This window comes from Schistocerca cancellata, chromosome 4 (genome assembly GCF_023864275.1).
Source record: "Schistocerca cancellata isolate TAMUIC-IGC-003103 chromosome 4, iqSchCanc2.1, whole genome shotgun sequence".
NCBI lineage: Eukaryota > Metazoa > Arthropoda > Insecta > Orthoptera > Acrididae > Schistocerca > Schistocerca cancellata.
Window position 1 is genome coordinate 380,880,472 of NC_064629.1, and position 21,107 is coordinate 380,901,578.

The window sequence follows — 21,107 nt, forward strand, 5'->3', positions numbered from 1 at the left end:
GTTGCATGTCACGGACAAAAACCGCAACACCACCCTTTGCCCTTTGCCCCGTCAGATCATCTTTCCGATATATGGTATAGCCCCGTAAAGAAGGAGCATCAGTGGCCCGAAAATGTGTCTCTTGGAGACATAAGCACAAAGGGCACTCTCGTACAAGGAGTTGTAATTCGGCCACATGCGTCCTGAACCCATTCAGGTTCCACTGTAATATGGGAGCCAGTGATTAGGGTGGCTGAACTTTCACCCTTCCTCTGTGCTTCGGAGGAGAGCCCGTACCCGCCGGAGATTTAGTCCTGGGGCGAGAAGATCGCCCCCGGTCGACATCAATGTCCATCAGCTCCGATGACGACCCACGGGAGATGTCAGACAGTACGATGGCCTCGTCATCGGACTAACCCTGACTAGTCTCCTCAGGTGGCAAAACCTTCACCTTCGGCGTCTTTGTCTTGGAGGGCTTAGAAAGCAGAGCCTTGTCAACAGGTAGAGCTTTACTCGCCTGGGCTGAAGGCGCCATAGGGGGAGAGGCAGGAAGTACCCCAATGTCGGCAACCACAGCCTTGTCCGACGTTGCAGGGAGAGCCGCAGGTTGCAAAACAACCGCAGCAGCACAAGTGCACTGGCGAACGCAGGTATTAGTGCTAACACTAACAACCTCCGTTTGCGTAGCAACAGTGGCCATTTGTACCGGTTTCTTCAGAGCGGAAGCGAAAGATGTTGTAAACACAGGAGGTTGCATGGCCTTAAAGAGCTTCTTGGCCTCACCATAGGGGATGCGCTTAGATGTTTTAATCTCCTGTATCTTCAGTTCTTCGAGATAGATGGGGCAGACCCGGCTCCAGACAGGGTGACTCCCAGAGCAATTCACGCACTTCACAGGTGATGAACAATCGGCTCCTTCATGGGCAGGCTGACCACATTTACCACAAGTGGCTATCCCATTGCACCCCAACGTAGTATGCCCAAAGCGCTGACATTTAAAACAGCGCATTGGGTTGGGGAAATATGGCCTTACTGGCAAACGTAAGAACCCCGCGTTAACATGCTCTGGGAGTCGTGGGCAAAGAATGTGAGAATAAACAAGTCGGATTTGACTAGGTTCCCATCGACTCGTTTCATAATATGCTGCACGTCAACAATACCTTCATCAGCCCATTCAGATTTTAACTCGTCTGTGGGGATATCCACCAAGTCCCTACATGTCACAACACCCTTACTGTAGTTCAGAGTGGAGTGGAGCTTGGTCTCGATAGCGTACTCACCGAGACAGGTTGCTTTCCGAAGAGAAGTGACTTGACGGGAACTAGATGTCTCAACTAACAGAGTCCCATTGCGAAGTCGCTTCACAGATTTAAGTGTTCCTGCAATCCCCTCAAGACCCTTGTGGATGTAAAAGGGAGAAACCCTCTCAAAGCTACCCTCCTTCCGTTTAATAATCAAAAACACATTCTGATTATCAGCATGTGCTCTGTTACGACAGTCTGATAAATCTCGATCAACACTAGGCGCTGGAGGACTCGCAGCACGAAGACGCTTCTTCGATGGGGTGTGTTTTCCTACCAGTGGCCCACCCAAGCCACTGGTAGGGGGAAATGTAGAGGTCGAAGGGTCCATTGCGGTCCCACGAGCAGCTAGGGAACTAAAGGTCCGCTCAGACAGAGCCCCGCATGCCTGAGTAAGCCTGATACAACTGGGGTGTGGCAGGTGCCCCAGAGGTTGCCCGCTCGCGACTGTTCCACCTCAACAGCAATGCATCTCATAGGCGCGGAGCACACCGGAAGATTGAGGGGTTTTTATAGAGGTTGTCCTTCCTCGCAATCCAGGCGGTCAAGCCAAGATTATCATTCCCCGCAGCACACAACATTCCACCACCGCGCCATACGGTGGTCGCTGAAGCATGTCCGGGCGTTACGGTGACAGGAGACCGGCGGCGCTGACCAGTCCCCAGCTCAGGACCCCGGGGTCGCCAAGCCCGTACCCAGCAAATGAATGCTGAGCCCCTGGGGGGAGAATTTCTGGTGACTGTGAGCCGTTATATAGTGGGCAATATTTTGTTGAAAGACATGAAATTTGGCCACCTTGCACAACTTAATGTGTTCTCACAAGAAAAATAACGAAAAGAATTTTACAAGGCGTATTCAGTCAGAAAATTTTACGCAAAATCACCCTACAACATCAGCGCTCAAAAAAATTTCAGAGTTTGTCGTCTTATATCACAGGGACTAAAGGTATGACAGACATGAAACTTTGCATGTAGTAACCTAACAACACAAAGTTGTTGAATATATAGTCTCATTCATGTACCACTTTCCAATACTGAATAAATTAAGTGCAAAGTTGAAGATTTTGCAAAAAAGATAAAAAACATGGTATTTTCAACCAGATTTTATAAAAGACTGCATCCCATAAAAGTTTCCAAACAGAGCTCATTAGAAAGACCAAGGTTTCCACCACAAAAACTGTATTTCATTATCAAATGGGAGCTAACAATGCTAGATAATTTGGAACAAAGTTGGGCACAAAGATCGTGGCACGATAAAATGTAAACTTCAGACTCTTAGACTAAACACATGCCGAACATGAAACTTAATATGCATTAGCTCAATAGCACAAGGATGTGAAATACAAAATTTCATTCACCTACTATTTTCCCACAGTTTACAAATTTGTTGATAAGATGATCTTTGTGTAAGGGTGAAAATATGATATACCTGACACTTCTTGTACAAATACTGTTTTCTATCAAAGCTTCAAAACCAGTCCCCCCCCCCTCCCCCAAATAGTGGATGTAATTTCCAACATGGGCTAACAACACTACATAAAACACTATGCTGCAAATAAAGTATAACTTTGGCTTCTTATATCTTATTGATTACAGGTATGGTATGCACGAAACTTTGGACAACTACTTAGCAACATAAGGTTTCCCAATACAAAGTATCATTCATGTCCTGTTGGCATCTGTCTCGGGTCCTTCAGCTTGACGTTTGATGATTTTACTAACATTTCACCAGCATGAACTTGACTATGTGGCTGCTCTCATGTAGTGCACGCTCCGCCATAGCCAATTTCTCCACCTGCCCCAACCTGCAATGCCATTATGCTTGATGATCCTGGTGTTGACTGATACATGGTGTGCAATATATTTCCCTGCAAATGGGTTCTTTTCCTCCTTTGTTAATCTGAGACTTTCTTTGATTTTCTTTGTCAGTTTATAAATAGTCTCTATGCCGTGTTTGCGCAATATATGGCTGATTCTGTCAGCCACTCTGGGAATGTATGGCAGAAAGGCTGTACCTGACCTTTCTTTCTCCTCTAGTTTTCAGGATGTTTCCTTGTTAAGCAAGATCCCACTCACTGCCACTCTGGAGCACATTGGTTCCATTTTCCCCACAAGACATCACCAAGCTCTTTCATGCAAGTCCCACCAAGAGCTAATTCATATGGAATGGCAACTTCTAAGCTGGAGAGAGTCTCCATGGATAGTCCACTTAGTCCAGTGCTGGCCAACTTCTTCATAGAACATTTCTAAGCGCAGGAATAGAATTGGCACCTTATCAACCTAAGATGTGGTACACACATGTCGATGATACTTTCATAGTGTGGAGCTATGGTTGGGAAAAAGCTCAAGGACTTCCTAAGACACTCAGTCTCCATGCCAACATAAAATTTACCATGGAGATAGAAAATGACAAACAGCTGCCTTTTCTAGATGTGCTGGTCATGAGGGATAGCACATAGCATGCATCAAAAACCAACATACACAGACCAATACCTGCTCAAACCGTCAAATCATCACTCGAGCCAGAAAAGACGCGTGATTAATGTGCCCATGTGAGCCGCAGAACCTTGGACATGGCATGCAACACCTGGAAAATATTCTGAGTGGCAATGGGTACTCCACCAGTTAAATAAGGTGTGTCACAGAATCAAACACTCATTGAAGTGACATATCGGAAAAGAAAGGTCAGGTACACCCTTTCTGTCATACATTCCCAGAGTGATGGACAGAATCAGCTGAGCAAACAAGGCATAAAGACTATTTATTAACTGACAAAGATGATCAATGAGTGTCTCCGATTGGGAAAGGAGAAAAGGCACCCACTTGCAATAAGGGAAATATACCGCATACCACGTACATGCAGAACAGTCTATGTTGGAATGTCTGGATGACCAACCAACACAGCCGGTCACTGTGACCGAGCAGTTCTAGGCGCTTCAGTCCAGAACCGTGCTGCTGCTATGGTTGCAGGTTCGAATCCTGCCTCAGGCATGGATGTGTGTGATGTCCTTAGGTTGGTTAGGTTTAAGTAGTTCTAGGTCTAGGGGACTGATGACCTCAGATGTTAAGTCCTATAGTGCTTAGAGCCATTTGAACCATTTTGAATCAACCAACAGAGGTGGCATTGTAGGCTGGGGCAGGTGGAGAAGTCATCCATGGTGACGCATGCGCTGTGTGAGAGCAACCACATAGTAAATTCACCGACATAGAAATTCTTGCTGTAAAGAAGTGCAATCATACTTGCTTGTTCAGAGAAACTATAAAAGTACATAAACATGACAATAGTTTCAACAAGAGAGGATCCTGGATTCCTGTGCTGCAGCGAATGACTGTTGCAGGTAGCAAGGGAAGAACTGCACCGGAATTGACCACGGAAAAGCCCTTGGACGTTGACATGCCAGGTTCACATAATCTGCAGGAGTGAGCTCAACTCCAGTCTACCACCAGTAATGGAGGACAAAGCTTTGACAATGCCAGCTACTTGTGCTGGCAAAACATCAGTAAAATCATCAAACTAACATCAGCCGAAGAACCTGAGACAGAAGCCAATAGGCAATTTGTCAACAAGTAGCCACAAAAGCTTTAACAACTTTGTATATTCATTTACTGCTTTCCAAATTTCTGCAAAGTCAGTACAAACATGATTTTCATAAATAGTGCCAAAATAGTTCACATTTAGTCTACTTTTAGTAAATCTCTTTTCTGTAACAGATTTCAAAGGAATCGCAGTTGGAAAGACAACGTTTTCAAGCAGTCAGATAATCACATTCGATTTTCCAATGTGCATGCAGTGCACTAAAAATATCTGAAAATGATGGAGGATTGTCCAATGTTTCATTGCATGTTGTTTCTATCTCTAAAATGACAAGTAATATCTCACTATACTGCATTGGTCCAGGGTGACATTGACACTACTGGTTCAAGAACATGAACCAGCAACCCTATTGCTCGTAGGCATCATGCCTTATGATGATGATGATGATGATGATGATGATGATGATGATTGGTTTGTGGGACACTCAAATGCTCAGTCATCAGCACACGTACAAAGTCCTAATTTTTACACAGTACAATCTAGCCACTGCCACAAATGATGATGATGACAACACAAACACCCAGTCCCTGGGTTCATGCTTGATGGTTGTGCAATACCAGCCACAGTTCGGCACTTCATCCATGTTCCCAGGCGTGTAATCCCATTTCTTCATTTGGGTTGCAAGGCTTCGTCTACTCACAAAGCCATTTGCTAAGTACCTTATCTCTAATTCTCAAACCTGCATGAGTATCTCCCATAGGCAGCAAGCAAAAAGTAATATCAATTTTAATTTTAAACTTCTCAACATTACAGTTCCCATTTTTTGAAATTTGCCATGGTACAGTTACTCAAATTTGTCCATCAGTTTTAGGTATTGTTAGTACATGTTGGAATTATTTTGAAATCAATTACAGGAAACAGATTTCCTAAAAGTACACCGAATGTGAACTATTTTTGCAATTTTTACGAAAATCAAGTTTGAACTGTCATTGTACAACCTTGGGAAGCAGTATGTGAATGATATTTTATATTTGGAAAACCTTTTGTTGCTAAGTAGTTGTGTCCAAAGTTCCACATTTATCATGCCCTTAACCAATGACATATAAAAAGCCAATGTTAACACTTTATTCGTAGCTTGATTTTTTCTGGCTATTTTACCTCAAATTATAAATTATGTAGCACTGTTAGCCCATGTTGGAAATTAAAACCACTGTTCTCGGGGTGGGGGTGGGGGGGTTGTTTCGAATGAGAGTGGTTTTGAAGCCTGTACTACCGAGCTAGTGCACATTAAGTTTCATGTTTACCATGTGTTTACTCTACGCGATACAAGAATCTGAAGTTTACAATTTTTTTTCATACCACAAACTTTGTACTGAACTTTGTTTCAAATTTCTAGCATAGTTAGTTCATATTGGATAATCAGATAATCAAATACATTTTTTGTGGTTACAACCTTGGTCTTTCTAATGAGGCCAGCCTGGAAAGTTTTATAGGATGCAGTTTTTTACAAAATATGGTTGAAAATACATCATTTTTGATCATCTTACAAAATCTACAACTTTGCACTTATTTTATTCACTATTGGAAAATGGTACATAAATGAGACCACAAATTCAAGAACATTGTGTTGTTAGGTTACTACATGCCAAGTTTCATAAAGCCATACCTTTAATCCCTGTGATATAAGCAGCCAAACTTTGAAATTTTTTTTTGGTGTCGACATTTTCTGGCAATTTTGCGCAAAATTTTCTGGTTGAATATGGCTTGTAAAATTCTGGTCCTTATTTATCTTAAGAGAAAACAAAGTTGTGTAAGATTGTCACATTTCATATCTTTCAATAAAATAATGCCTGGTATAACAGCTCACAGTCGTCAGAAATTTACGCTCAATCTTCATGAAGTTCCACATGGAGGCAAACAAGTGACTTTATCTCAGCCAGTACTGCTTCAATGAATGTTAAACTTCACCAACGTTCATTAGGGACATGTAGGAATCTTCACATAAAATTTTATAGAATTCTGAAATAGTCAAGAAGGAAAACATTCCAAAATTAGGATATTTGACATGGAACGACACAGAGGCTAAAGTTAGATACTGTGAGAACAAGTTAAGTGAGGTGGCAGTGAGAACAAGAATTCTGGTCAGGTCAGTATAGCTTTATCAACACAAAACCAAATAATGGTAATGTAGGAATAATAATGAATAAGAGAACCTAAATGACGTAAACTATTATGAACATAATGGTAGACACATTACCGTAGCCAAGATATAAGCAAACACACACTATAGTAGAACAAGTTTATACGACAACTAGCTCCACAGATGAGGCTACTGAAAGAATGTATGATGAGATAAAGTAAATTATTCAGATAGTTAAAGAATATGAACATTTAATTGTGATGGGTGACTGTAATTTGGTACTAGGAAAAAGAAGAAGAAAAAATAGTAAGAGGAAGCTGCTCAGTAGAATTTTGTACACACCACAATTTAATCATTGACAATCCTGAGGTTAAAAATTGTGAAAGAAGCTTGTACATGTGGAAGAGACCTGGGGACACTAGATGATTTCAGACTGCTTACAAGGGTTGTCCAGAAAGTAAAGAACATTTTGGCATAACTAAACAAAAATGAAAGATAGCAACACAAAACTTTAAAGTTCCAGTGCCTTACTCTACTTTTCAATGTAGTCGCCATAGCTGTCAAGGCACTTATTGTACCACTGGGCCAGTTTTTTAGTTCCCATGTCATACTCCTCTACCACCAATGATTTGAGCCAGGATGTCACTGCTTGTTTGAGATCTGTTTTACACACAAAAATTTCTTTAGTTTCGGGAATAAGCAAAAATCACTTTCTGCCAAGTCAAAGCTGTAAAGGAAGATGTTCAAAAATTTCCCACTTAAGGTGCTGAAATAGTTGTTATGTTCATGCTGATGCACAAGGCCACCCAATTTCATGAATCAAATGCACCTTTGCTGACAACATTCCAGGTTTCATTTTGTATGGTGCGCTGAAGTCGATGAAGAGTTTCACAATATGCCTCTGAACTTACTGTATTTACTCGAATCTAAGCCGCACTTTTTTTCCGGTTTTCGTAATCCAAAAAACCGCCTGCGGCTTAGAATAGAGTGCAAAGCAAGCGGAAGTCATGAAAAATGTTGCTACGTGCTGCCACAACTAACTTCTGCCGTCGAATATATGTAGCGCTACGCAGGCATGCTTTGTAGGCACAAAGATAAATACTGGCGCCAAAACCTCTGCGTCAGTAAAAAAAAAAAAAAAAAGTGTAAGATGAGCTTTTTTTCTCCGCCGCGAGTTTCGACCACTGCATTTTCATACATTATCCAACGAAGTAAATACAAATTCCGAATTGTTCGTCTTTGAATGTAGCACAATTTCAGTGTACTACGAAAATCTGACTGGCAAGACTGGGATGTTTGTCAATATGGCCAACTCTACGTTCTGAATTTTTTCCTATCTGTGAGAAAAGATGGTTGCTAATGGGAACCTGATGAAATTTGAATCACATACAGTATTCTCTTCACCATAAGAAGAATACGAATATAAACATTTTTCCATGTATTCTTTCGTGTTTGCTGCTATCTCATTTAAATCCTGTCTGCCTAATAAACTGAGAAACTAGAGTGAGACAACAGCAAACGCGGAAGAATATACGTATCGTGTCATGTTTATATTCGTATTATTCTTATGCCTAATAGTGATATAGTCAGAAATGAAGCACGGCAAGTGACTAGATTTTTAAATCTAAGATGACCCTAATTTCTGTGCAGTATTTGATGTAATAAAGAAGCGGCTGCAAAGATTTTCAAACGGAGAAAAATTTTCGCCTAACTCTCGTTCAGAACATGTTCTATCATACACAGTCTATTATTTGATTCTTGTTGATTATTATGAAAGAAAGCAGCAGTGTAAGTAACAACAAATAGCAGTCTCTTGCCATTGTTTCGCTAATGAGACGATTCCTCTCTCTCTCTCTCTCTCTCTCTCTCTCTCTCTCTTTTTTTTTTTTTTTTTAATTGTACGCGGCGGTAGCGCACACAAAAGCAAGCCATGCCGCGAGCCGCGACAGGCCGTAAACACGCACTATCAGAATGCGACAAACAATGCATGACACAGTGCAGTAATGCATTTTCAGCTTAAGAGTGACGCAAACACCTATAACAAAGAAAACAGCACTTATCATATCAAAGCAAAATAAGCAACCGATTCAAACCAGACGAAGCACGTGAAAAAGGAAGGGTACCCGTATAAATACGGACGGAGCACCTGACGCAGAGCAATGGCTACGTGGTAAAGCTTAACTGCTAAGCTTACGACTTGAACCAAACTACTGTAGCTGTATCGTCATTCATTCGACCTAAACTGTGTCTCATATTACAATGGACCAACTTTGTTTCGATTTGGAGGTGCAGCCTAAAACTTTTCTCTCCCCTTGAATTTCGAGTCTCAAATTTCAGGTGCGGCTTAGATCCGGGAAATTTTTTTTCCTTTATTTCGAGTCTCATTTTTCAGGTGCGGCTTAAATTCGAGTGCGGCTTAGATTCGAGTAAATACGGTATTGTTTCTCCTCTTGGTATGCACTCCCAACAGATTGAATGAATGACACCACATTTTTTGCATTTGGCAGGATTTTCAATGGGCACCTCCTTTCCTGCTCAGCAACAAAACTCGGCTCACGCTGAAATGGGATCAGTACCAGGAGTGGTGTGCAATCGTTTGGCTTTACTTTCTGGATGACCATTACATATAATGGTATGACAGAGTTTTTGCAGCTACATTTTAAACTTTTAAGACATTTCCAAGAGAGACATGTTGATGCTGCCCATAACTGATTGGTTGTGGTCTGGAGATTACAACTGAAAAAATCACAGAAAGGTGGGAAATTACAGATATGGAACATGAATAAATTGAAGGAACCATAGTGTGCCGAAAGTTTCAGAGAGATCATTAGGCAATGCTGGACTGAAACATGCAAAAGGAATACAACAGATGACAAATGGGTAGTTTTAAGAGATGAAACAAGAAAGGCGGCAGATGTTCATATACGTAAAAACAACAAGGCGTAGTGCGTGTGTTAAAAAAATCTACTCACTAAGTGGCGGCAGGACAAAAACATAAGAGACTGTTGTGATTGGGAAGCTATCGGAGCCAGTGGCTCCTTCTTCAGGCAGAATGCTCCCAAAGCTTGCCAATCACAATAGCCTTATGTGTGTCTTCTGCCGCCGCTTGGTGAGTAGATTTTTTATCTATCCAATTAAATAATTTTATCAATAATTGATTTTTTTGTTGGACAAATGCAAGGCTGCAAAAGCATACATAACTAGGGGAAAGATAGATGGTGCCTACTACAGGATATTTAAAGAGATCTTTTGAGAAAAAGAGCGGCAGCGATACAAATATCAATAGCTTTGATAACAAGCCACTACTAAGACAAAACGTGAAAGCTGAAAAATGGAAGAGATATATAAGATGGCCTATCTAACGGAAATTTAACTAGAGGACAAAATTATGGAAAGAGAATGATGACATGGGAGATACAATGCTGTGGGAATAATTTGACAGAGCACTGAAAGACCTGGAAAAAAGGCTACTGGAACAGACAACATTATTTCAGAATTATGGAAATCTTTGCGAGAGCCAGCTATGAGAAAACTTTCCCATATGGTGTGTAAGATATATGACACAGGGAAAATACCCTTAAACATCTTAATAAATCATGGTTGCAAATACTGGCATGATTTATTTACAAGCAAATGGAAAAGCTGGTAGAAGCCAGCCTTACTGAAGATTAGCTTTCTGAAGAAATATAGGAACACACAAGGAACTACTTGATCCTATGACTTATCCTACAAGATAGGTTGAAAAAAAGCGAACCTATGTCTATAGTATTTGCAGGTTTGGAGAAAGTTTTCAACAGTGTAGATTGGACTACAGTCTTTGAAATTTGGAAGGTAGCTGGGATGGTTGATTAGTTTGTTTAAGAGAGGGGGTGGAGGGAGGGGGGAGGGAGGGCAAACTGCTTGGTCATCGGTCAGCTGGGAAGAAATACATGGAGTGAAAGGTTATTTACATTTACACAGAATCCAGACTACAGTTGTAATAGTTGAAGGATATGAAAAGGAAGCCTTAGTTGAGAAGGGAGTGAGACAGGTTTGTAACCTAGCCCCGATTTTATTCAATTTGTATGTACAATGAGTAAGCTTCGAAGAAAACCAAGGAGGAAGTTTAGGCATAAGAAATAAAAATGTTCAGATTGGCCGATGACCTTGTAATTCTGCTAGATGGGTAAGGATTTTGAAGTGCAGTTGAACAGAAGGGACAGTGTCTCGAAAAGAGATGATAAGGTGAACCACAACAAAGTTAAAAGAAGGGTAATGGAATGTAGTAGAATTAAATCAGGCAATGCTGAGGGAATGAGACACTTAAAAGAATTCGATGAGTTTTGCTATTCAGGTGATAAAATAATTGATGATGGTCAAAGTAGAGAGGCTATAAAATGCAGACTGACAACAGAAAGAAAAACATTTCTGAAGAGCAGTTTCTTAACATGTAATATTAATTTAAGTGATAGGATGTGTTTTCTGAAGGTATCTGTCTAGAATGTAGCCTTGTATGGAAGTGAATGTGAACAGCAAGTAGTTCAGCCAAGAGGAGAATAAAATCTTTCGAAATGTGGAAATAATGTTGAACATTAAATATGAGTAGATTGAAACACAAATGAGGTGGCAGTGAACCAAATTTGGGAAAAAAGAAATTTGTGATTCAACATGACTAAAAGAATGAATCAGGTGACAGGACACATACTCGGGTATACAGGAATTTTCAATTTGGCAATAGATGTTAGTAAGGGGGGAGGGGAGAACTGTAGACAGAGAACAAGGCTTGAATACAGTAACCAGATTCAAATGGACATAGGCTGGCAGCAGTTATGCAGAGACGATGAGGCTTGCAGGGGACAGACCAGCACATAAAACTGTAGCAACCAGTCTTTTGACTGAAGAGCACAACAACAATGGTAAAGGGACACCTCACAACATCTCAGACTGGATAGATGGATGGGGTTTGAAACCCACTTCTATTAAATACCACATGGTCCAGTGTGACACAATCCTGAGGATTTGTGAGTGCCCATGGTGTATTTGTGGTGACTAGTAGCTCTCTTTAAACACCAACAAACATAAAGAAATTTGTACACTCAGACAAAACTGACAGGCACTTTCTCAATGTACAATGAAACAATGTTTTTACAATTTTCAAGGGACTTTAAAAAAAATTGTGTAAAATGCACGAAAATGCGAAACGTGGGAAATAACATTTTAAGCAGTAAAAAGTTACGTATAGGTTTTGCATTATTATAGTTGATATATGATATATAACAGGTATCAAAATACTTGTCAGGGACTTGTTTAATATCTAATACAGGTTATATGAATTTTTTACTACATTTAGCCACTGAATTAACTGGAACTGGTAGCTGTCTGGGAAGCAGAAACATTTGACTTAATTTCATTTATCAGATCAGTGTTTTTAGAAAGCCTGAACTGTGTCATTCCCCATTTCCATAATGAAACACTGCACCAATTGCATATTTTTTCATGCTTAGCATGATGAATTTCAAGAATTTATTTTCACTGTCATGTGCAAATATTTACATAGGTATTTTGTTCCATGTCTCTTGCACTGAAGTCATCTGGTTGAGGTTATAAGGTATTGTGCTCCTCCATTATACAGAAAACCACAGACATTCAAACAACCACACAACAACACCACAAAAAATACTTATGCAAATATTTGCACATGACAACAAGAATAAATTCTCAAAATGTTTCTAGCTAAGCATGAAAAAAATATGTAATTGGTGCAGTGCTTCATTATTTAAAACAGAAACAGAGCATCAGAGAGAGAGAGAGCAAAGGTGTCAACCAGCACTGCTACAAGTGGCCAAACAATAAAAATGTGTGTTTGCGAAGGAGTCATGACGATCACAATGGTCACAAAGCTGTGCGTATGCAATACAGAAAGTGAAAATCATGGGAAAATTGTGAATATGTTAATTAAAAATCATGTGCAAATTAACATTGTGAATATAGGAAATTTGATGGGATAAAAAAAAAAGCCATAAACCCCAGGAAAATGTTAATTCCGGGAACATAAAGGTGGGGTACCAACTATAAATAGGCATGCATACTGAAGAAAATGCAGACTCAGACTGATTAACTACATAGGCTCAGGGAAAGCGAAGCTTCTCTCTCAAGGAAAAAGTTGACCATGCACTCCCATAATCCTACCTCGAGTGCTGCTAATCTGCCTGGTATCTGTGTAAGGTTGTACTGACTAAAGGAATGGTAAATGTCCAAATAAAAAGCTGCAAGGATTGTGTTGGGTTTCTTGATCAGTGAACGTGTTTTTACAAACACATGTAGGAAACTCCAGTTGTGTACTTGGGAGACCCTTGGGCAGCATGTGATCGCAAGTGTGCACATGCATACACACACACACATTTTGCATGTACAGCTCTTTAAAAAAAGCCCCAGCTTAGTTCTGGAGCATGCAACTACATGCTGAGACGACACTGAATTCATCTCCTCTTCGCAGAGAGCATACAGAGTACTGCCAAAAGACGTAACTGACGAGTCCATCATGACACAATCACAACTGTGCACATATTGCTGATGAATGAAAAATAACAGAATATTTTCATATGGTATGCCAATAATTTAATTCATACATGAACTATTACAGTATTGAATTGAATTCTGATTGAAATTACAACAGTAATATCAGCTGCTAATTAATCCAACCACTATTTTAATTTTACAACCACCAACTGTTTATCAATACCAATAATTTCATAAACCCAAGAAAGAGCAAAAAACAGCAGATTGTTCAGCTTGCAAATGAAATCACTTAGTATTCAACTTTAAACATTTCATTAGAGCAGAGAAATTATGCCACTGGAAAGACAGTTCTGACCATGTTTCCTTTTTCTCTTTCCACTTCACCATATCCACTTCGAGGTATACACATGGAGAATTACAATACGATTTCCTAATATTTTAAAACAGAATCAGTCACAACATTCATTCAGTAATCAAGTACAGTAGACTATGTTAAGAACACCAAACAAAATTTCACGAGCAGAATAACAAACTTATGTCCAAATAACAAAGACAAAATGCTTATACTGCCCATTAGACAGGATAACTTACCATGACAGAATGTTTTATAAGTAAATCACATTCCATCACTGCAAATCACATTAGCTCTGACAGATCTGATAATTTAATTGCACTAACATACAGAAAATGCATACAACAATGCTGCAATTTTTTAAAAAAAATATAACAACATACTTACAGTCACTGTTTTCCCAGAACTTAATGGTTCCTTCAGTGCTATGTTCCATGTGCCTTTTGCAGCATTCTCTACAGCTCCCAGACTAGTTTTGGATGAATCCCCACTCTGTAAAGAATTACATGATACTTGGGTAGTTATTTCAGCTACACAGGAAAATAGCAAAATATTACAATAGCAAGTACATAGTACATTCGAGGTCACTGATACAAAGCCTTGCCATTAAAAAAGTAACTGCTATATAAAAATTCAGTCCTGCATGGCTTAAACTCATTCACACCATTCAATCATAATGTGTGTGCGTCAGTTCAATGTCCCAGCTAATGAACATCCAACATTAGTGAAGGGGCGTAAGGGTGACTGCAAAACAGCATTAAAAAGTGTACTGGTACATAACATAATAGATGAATGCATAGCAACCAGATTGGAGTGGTGTAAATTGATGAAGTGGAATGTCGGCTCTTCATCTACAGAATTTGCTGAAATGTGCAGACTATTACCTGGGCTCCTAGCCATCTGACTGTGATGTCAGCCTGCTTTCTATTGAAAAATCGTTCCCCCTGGACATTGAAAATGTATGTTCTATACAGAAGGAGGGGAGAGGAAAAGAAATTTGTATTGGCACCATGAGTTGCACCTTTGTTATAAAAACTGCTTTGAGGATTATTAGTGATATGAGATCATTATAATATTTGTTGCTTTGAATAGGTTCTACACTTGTTTCGTGTCTGTCATTTGGAGACTATGCTCTACAGTTAGTAGAAGCTGTCAACACAGTAGCATTTTACCCCTACTGTAACTATACTATTCTTTTCAAAATGAAAAAGTACTGTTGAGTGAATTTCAGTCCAAAAGTACACAAAACTAATCAAAATGGCAAAACTGTTATTTCCTAAGCAAGGACTGCTAAGAATTCTGCTGCAAATAAAGGATTTAAAACATAGTATACATTTGCACATCACACAAAAGATGCTTATGTGATGGCTCAGGTGTGTAGGGACACAGGTGTGTGTGTGTGTGTGTGTGTGTGTGTGTGTGTGTGGGCGCGCATGCACGCGCACATTTCTCCTACACCTTGAGAAAGGAATTCCATCCCGAAAGCTAGCAAAGTAAAGCTCTGTACCTTTTGTGTGGGTATCTGTCAACGAGGCAGCGCTTCTGTCTTTAGGTGAGTCGTCTCCTTTATTTCTAAATAATTTGTTATTCTCAACCAGAACTTTCTGTACATTATTATTTCCCTAAATCACTTTTTATAAATGCTGTTATGGTTTCTTACAGCAAGGCCATGGGCAATTTCTTCCTTCGTGCTTTCCCAACTGAGCTAGTCTTTTACCAAAACTCTGTCGATGAGACATCTATCTCAAAGCCTCAATTCTGGGCACGCAATAAAAAATAATGACAATTATTACTGTTTTGGGAAATATTCTAAACAATCTTCAAAACAGCAATGTAACACAAATGCTGGTTACTGAATATCCTGTATGTCTGGAAATGAAATGCATACAAATGCATACAAATGCAGGGCTTCATGAAAAGGGTCCTGAAGTTATGAATACTCAGAAGTCTGGAATATTAGGATATGAAGCATGGAATGACATTTTCTGGCAAAAATTTCACAATATAGTTATTTGGCCTTTGTTACATTATGCCTACATTGTCTACAGGATTCCTGTCGAATCTGATCATAGACAGTGCAACACCAGACAAAGGAGTTGACAAATGTAGCTCACAGGAGCAATGCAGCCCTTCAGGCTACAATACAATTGTTTCAGTAGACAAGTCATATATATCCACATTATCCTTTCTGTTTTTCAAGGGTGGAATGAGAAGGTAGTCTCTCTCTTGGTGCCTGGGCTGATGTAAAAGTCACCTAAATGAACTTCTATTGTCACCACAAGGCTTCTAGAGTGCACATGGAGCTAACTGTGGTAGCCCTTCGAACACTGTTTCGTTGACACTACAGACAAGGGTCATGAATCACTGGGGTAAGTTGACAGAGGTGACTGAACAACTTCTTTCGGCCACCCAAGTGGATTGAACAAAAATTTATGTGGCTAAGGATGAGACACTGCTAATAAAATGTTTCATATGTTCGAAACAGTCCACCTGTGTGCATGGTTCTGAATAAAGGGTCTGAGTCAGAGGCTCAGATTGTTCTGTGATTGTGCACGCTGCAGATTCCTTGACTTGCGACAGAAAGGTGGGTTTTCGGGTTCCACTTAATAGGACAGAAGTCCACTACAGACAGGAAGTGGGAGCTGTGTGGTGGGGACTGGGTAGATTTTTAGGTTATAGGGTCTCAGAAAACTATATAATTTTTTCTTTTTGCTTTAGGTCAGAAAATTGCAAAGGTCATAAGCTCCCATATCATAACATAAGAAAAAACAAGTACTAAATAAAGACCTGAGGCGAAAAAGGCAAAAACCTAATCAAGCAATTTTAAATGAGAAGCCTCTAAGGACAAGGATGTCCCTAGGGAAAATGTCTCAAAACATTGTTGAGACAGTGGGGGTCCCATGGGGGGTTCAAATTTGCTTCACTATGCCGCTGCGGTGAATAAAAAGTTAAGACGCGATCGACAGAACATGTGTCATCGGTTGAAACATTTGACAAAGTAGACGGCAAACATAGATGCAAATGTAAACAGTCAAAAAAACGTGTACCGGATCACAAGGTGGCACATTGTCAAGGGTTGAGAGCAGTAGGCACAGAGTGAGGCAGGGTCGCCATTTAATAAATGGTGGTGGCTAAAACAACAGTGTCCTACATGCAGCTGGTCTAGATTGACCTCTTCACAACATGAGGGCCAAGAGGAAGTTGACCATGCTACTGGGAGATGTTTAATATCCTGGTGTTTGCTCCCCTGGAGAGAAGACCACTGTGCACTCCAAAGTGATACTACATGCCGACAGACGGCAACATGATCATCAGAGGAACAGAATGACTGACAGACCGAGAAAGGAGAGCTGCAGCCTTTGCAGCAGCACCAGCAGCCTCATTTCCTGGCATGCCGATGTGACCAAGCACCCCAACATGTGCCCCCCACCACCACAGTGAGTGAGTGGAGACTTTCTTGGATTTGTTGTACTAAAGTACAATGCACAAAGGCTCTGAATAGTACTGAGAGAATCTGAGCAGATACGACAAATGGAAGCCTGTGTTGCTGAATGTACCAAGTGGCCTGATAAAATACGTAGAGCTCCCCAGTAAAAATTGAGCACTGGTCAAGAAGCCAATACTGAAAAGGTTTATCACCAAGTACAAAGTCACACCCGACACCACGATCAGTCTTGGAACCATTGGTGTAGATGGAGACATTGTCCTCAAGCTGCGAGCAGAGTGCGAGAAACCCTGCTACGATACACCAGACCTGGAGTACTGTCCTTAGAAAGTGAATGGAGACCAAAATGAACATGTGCCTTGGCATGAAGCCAGGGCAGTGAGGAGCTCACACCCACGATGCATGTGGCAGGAAGTGTAAACCAAAGCTATTGAAGCACCAAACGAAAGAGAACTCCGGGAGGCAACAGAGAAGATGGGCGCAGTCCATACTGGCAGTCAAGGGAATCGTCAAAAAATGGAGCACAGGATGAGTGACCGCGCATAGAAGACAGATGGCTCGCATAACAACTGAGGAGAATATCTTGCCGCCAGGACAAAGGTCACTCAACAGCCCCAGCATAAAGACCCTTGAATAAAAGTCTCTGGCACAGCCAAGCCCACATGTACCTTAAAAACACTGTATTTTAAAAATTCGTAGCTAAAAAGGGGCAAGTGACCCTGGAAGCCTGACTCGTACATATTACGGAGGATGCCCATTCTCCAGCTTGTCTCATACGTCTTCTCCAAATGAAAAAACATGGCCACAGTTTGGCACTTCTGCAAAAAATTGTTCATAATGTGAGTTGACAAGGTGATTAGATGACCAGCTGCAGAGCGGTGCCAACGGAATCCACAGTGGTTGTTAGTGAGGAGATTCCGAGACTCAAGACACCACACCAGCCAACCTTCCATAGATTCCATCACCTTGCAGATGCTACTGGTGAGTGAGATTGCACAGAAGCTAAAAGAAAGACCAGGCTTAGGTATGGGAATGACAATGGCCTCATGCCAGTGACTGGAAAATATGCCACCTGTCCAAATGCAGTTATATGTATGGAGGAGAAAGCTTAGACCCTCAAGAGATAGGTGGTGCACCATTGGAATGTGAATGTCATCTGGTCCTGGAGCAGATGATTGGTATGAAGACAGTGCACGTTAAAGATCCCTCATAGCAAAAGCAGTATTGTAACATTCACAATTCTGGGAGGAGAAAGGTATCATCACTGCCTCCGCCACCCATTTCAGTGGGAGAAAGGCGGGATGATGGTGGATGGAACTCGAAATGTCTGCAAAATATCATCCCAAGGTGTTGGAGATATCAAGAGGGTCTACAATGCCATTGTTTGGTATGGTCAGATGAGGAACCAGGGAATGAACTGTGGTTCCTGAAAGCCACCAGAGATTACCCCACAAGACAGAAGGGGGGAGTAAAACTATTAAAAGAGCTTTGAAAAGAAAGCCAACTACCTTTTATGCTATCCCTAAAAACGCAGCAACACTGAGCACGTAGCTGTTTGAAATGGATACAGTTCATCATTGTGGGACGGTGTTTAAAAATGCAGAGAGCTCATCTCCACGTGTGAATTGTGACATGACATACCTCAGTCTACCAGGGAACGGAGGCACATCGTGGCGAGAAAAAGGTGTGACATACGGAACATTTCGTGGCAGTAAGGATAGCTTTTGTAAGGTATTCTACCTGGTCATCAATGAAGGAGAAATTGTGTTATCAAAAGCGGCCAGTGAGGAGTAGAGCTGTCAGTCAGTTTCGGAAAGCTGCCAGTTGGACGAACAGATGGGATAGGCGTTAGCAAACGAATGACAGAGGGGAAACAGTCACTTGAGTGTTTGTTGGAGAGAATGGACCACTTGAGATGATGAGCAAGCTGAGCATTGGACACGGACATAAACATGTTTGTATGGGTGCATGACAGCAAGGTCTTTAGCGCGTGCGCGAAAACAGATTGAGACAAGTGTCAGTAAAATACACAAAACAAGAAGATAAAACAACATGTAAAATGCAGGTAACAAAAGTAGGAAAACTATGTGTGTACCCACACAGAACCACGGAACGAAGTATTGCATCAGTAGTAAAACATTAACGACACAGGAAGAAATTGGTATAAGGAGCTAAGACAATACAGCAGATGGATGTGGCTGGCTGACCACAAGAATAAAATAAAAAATAAAAAAAATAAAAAATGGAGAAGCCAGCCACTCTGCAACACACTAAAACCTCCAGCCTAAAAGTTTAAGCCTGAGTCCAGACACATCACAAAACTTTAAAACCTTAGTCACACTCATCTCATCATCAGCGAAAATAGAGGGCAGATCCCCACCAATATTTGCTTCTGCCCTTGCATCAAATTATAAAATGCACTCCATTAAAATATGGCGGATGGAGATGTGCATGCCACAAGCATCACAAAACGGGGGACTCTCTCACCATAGTAAAAAGCTGTGTGTGAGAGGGTAGTGCCCAATTCTGAGACACGTGAGGGTCACTTCATCCTGCCTGAGCAACTGGCAGGAGGAACACCATGACTGGGTTTTTGACTTCACCACCCGCAGCTTGCTGACCGTCACCATCAGCCATTCCTCATCCCACAACTGCATGAATTTCTTGTGTAGCACAGAAATGACAGAATGCAAGAAAATAGGACAGTGTGCCACATCCCGTCCTCTCTAGGTCTCCTTGGCAGCCCGATCGGCCTGTTCATTTCCCCATATGCCTACATGACCTGGCGCCTAGCAGAATGACACCTGCTTCCCCTGCCGTTGGAGCAAGTACAGTTGGTCATATATCATTCAGACCAACTCCTCAGCTGGGTACAGGTTCTGTAACGATTGTAAGGCACTACAGGAATTGGAGCACATGAGAAACTGTTTGTGCTGAATACAAAGCATCTGCTCCAGTGCCTTCAAGGTCAGGTGGAGCTCTGCTGAGAAAATGGTATACTCGTCAGGAAGGCAAATCCTGGTGACATGGTTAGGGAACACGCAGAGCAGCCAAGGGAATCCCCTTGCTTGGAGCCATCAGCATACACTATTGTGAAACCCTCACGCATATCTAAAATGTTAAAAAACAGAGATTGAAATGTAAAATCTGATGGGCGATCTTTCTTAAAATTCATCAAGTCTAAAATAAGTCTGAGCCTCCGGAGAAGCCAAGGTGGAAATCTGCTTCCACCATTATGTAAAACATGAAGACTGGCCACATCCATCTCTAGATGGCAATGCTGTGCACAAATCCCACACGCCTCATTGCCTGTTGCCGGTTATGAAAAAGCCTTTCCAGTTGAGGCTGAGCAACAGTATGATAGGTGGGTGAGTATGGTGTGGACAGTGTTTTATACGCCTGGCACACTGTAAGTAGCCATCGCCTGATATAAAGTGGCAGTTCACCGGCCTCTGCACAGAGGCTTGGTATGGGACTTGTTCTGAATGCCCGAGAGGTCAACCGAATCCCTTCACGGAGTACCATGCTCAACATCTTTAAATACGAGGGTCTCGCAGACCTATACACCGTGCACTCATAATTGAGCTGAGATCACACAAATGCCCTGTCAAACTAGAGCAGACAAGTCCTATCTACTCCCCATGTACTGTGGCTAAGACATTTTAACATACTCAAAGCCTTAAGTGACCGTTTCTTTAGGTCCTCAAGATGTGGTAACCATATAAGCTAAGCATCAAATATGAGGCTCAGAAACCTCACTGTGCCTTTGAAAGTAAGGACAGTGTCCCTCATCCTCAATTCAAGGAAGTTTAAAATGGAACAAGAATGGTTAAAAAGAAAACTTAAAATCATTCTTCT

The 21,107-nt window shown here is 41.2% G+C and overlaps 1 protein-coding gene across 1 annotated transcript in view; it reads right to left on the reverse strand.

The window, feature by feature from the left end:
* The window catches only part of LOC126183534 (dolichyl-diphosphooligosaccharide--protein glycosyltransferase subunit 1), a 103,902-nt gene that overhangs the window by 71,193 nt on the left and 11,602 nt on the right, over window positions 1-21,107 (reverse strand). The window contains exon 2 of the mRNA XM_049925602.1: window positions 14,192-14,296. Coding sequence (XP_049781559.1) covers window positions 14,192-14,296 — 105 coding nt within the window. The remainder of the gene's footprint in view (window positions 1-14,191; window positions 14,297-21,107) is intronic.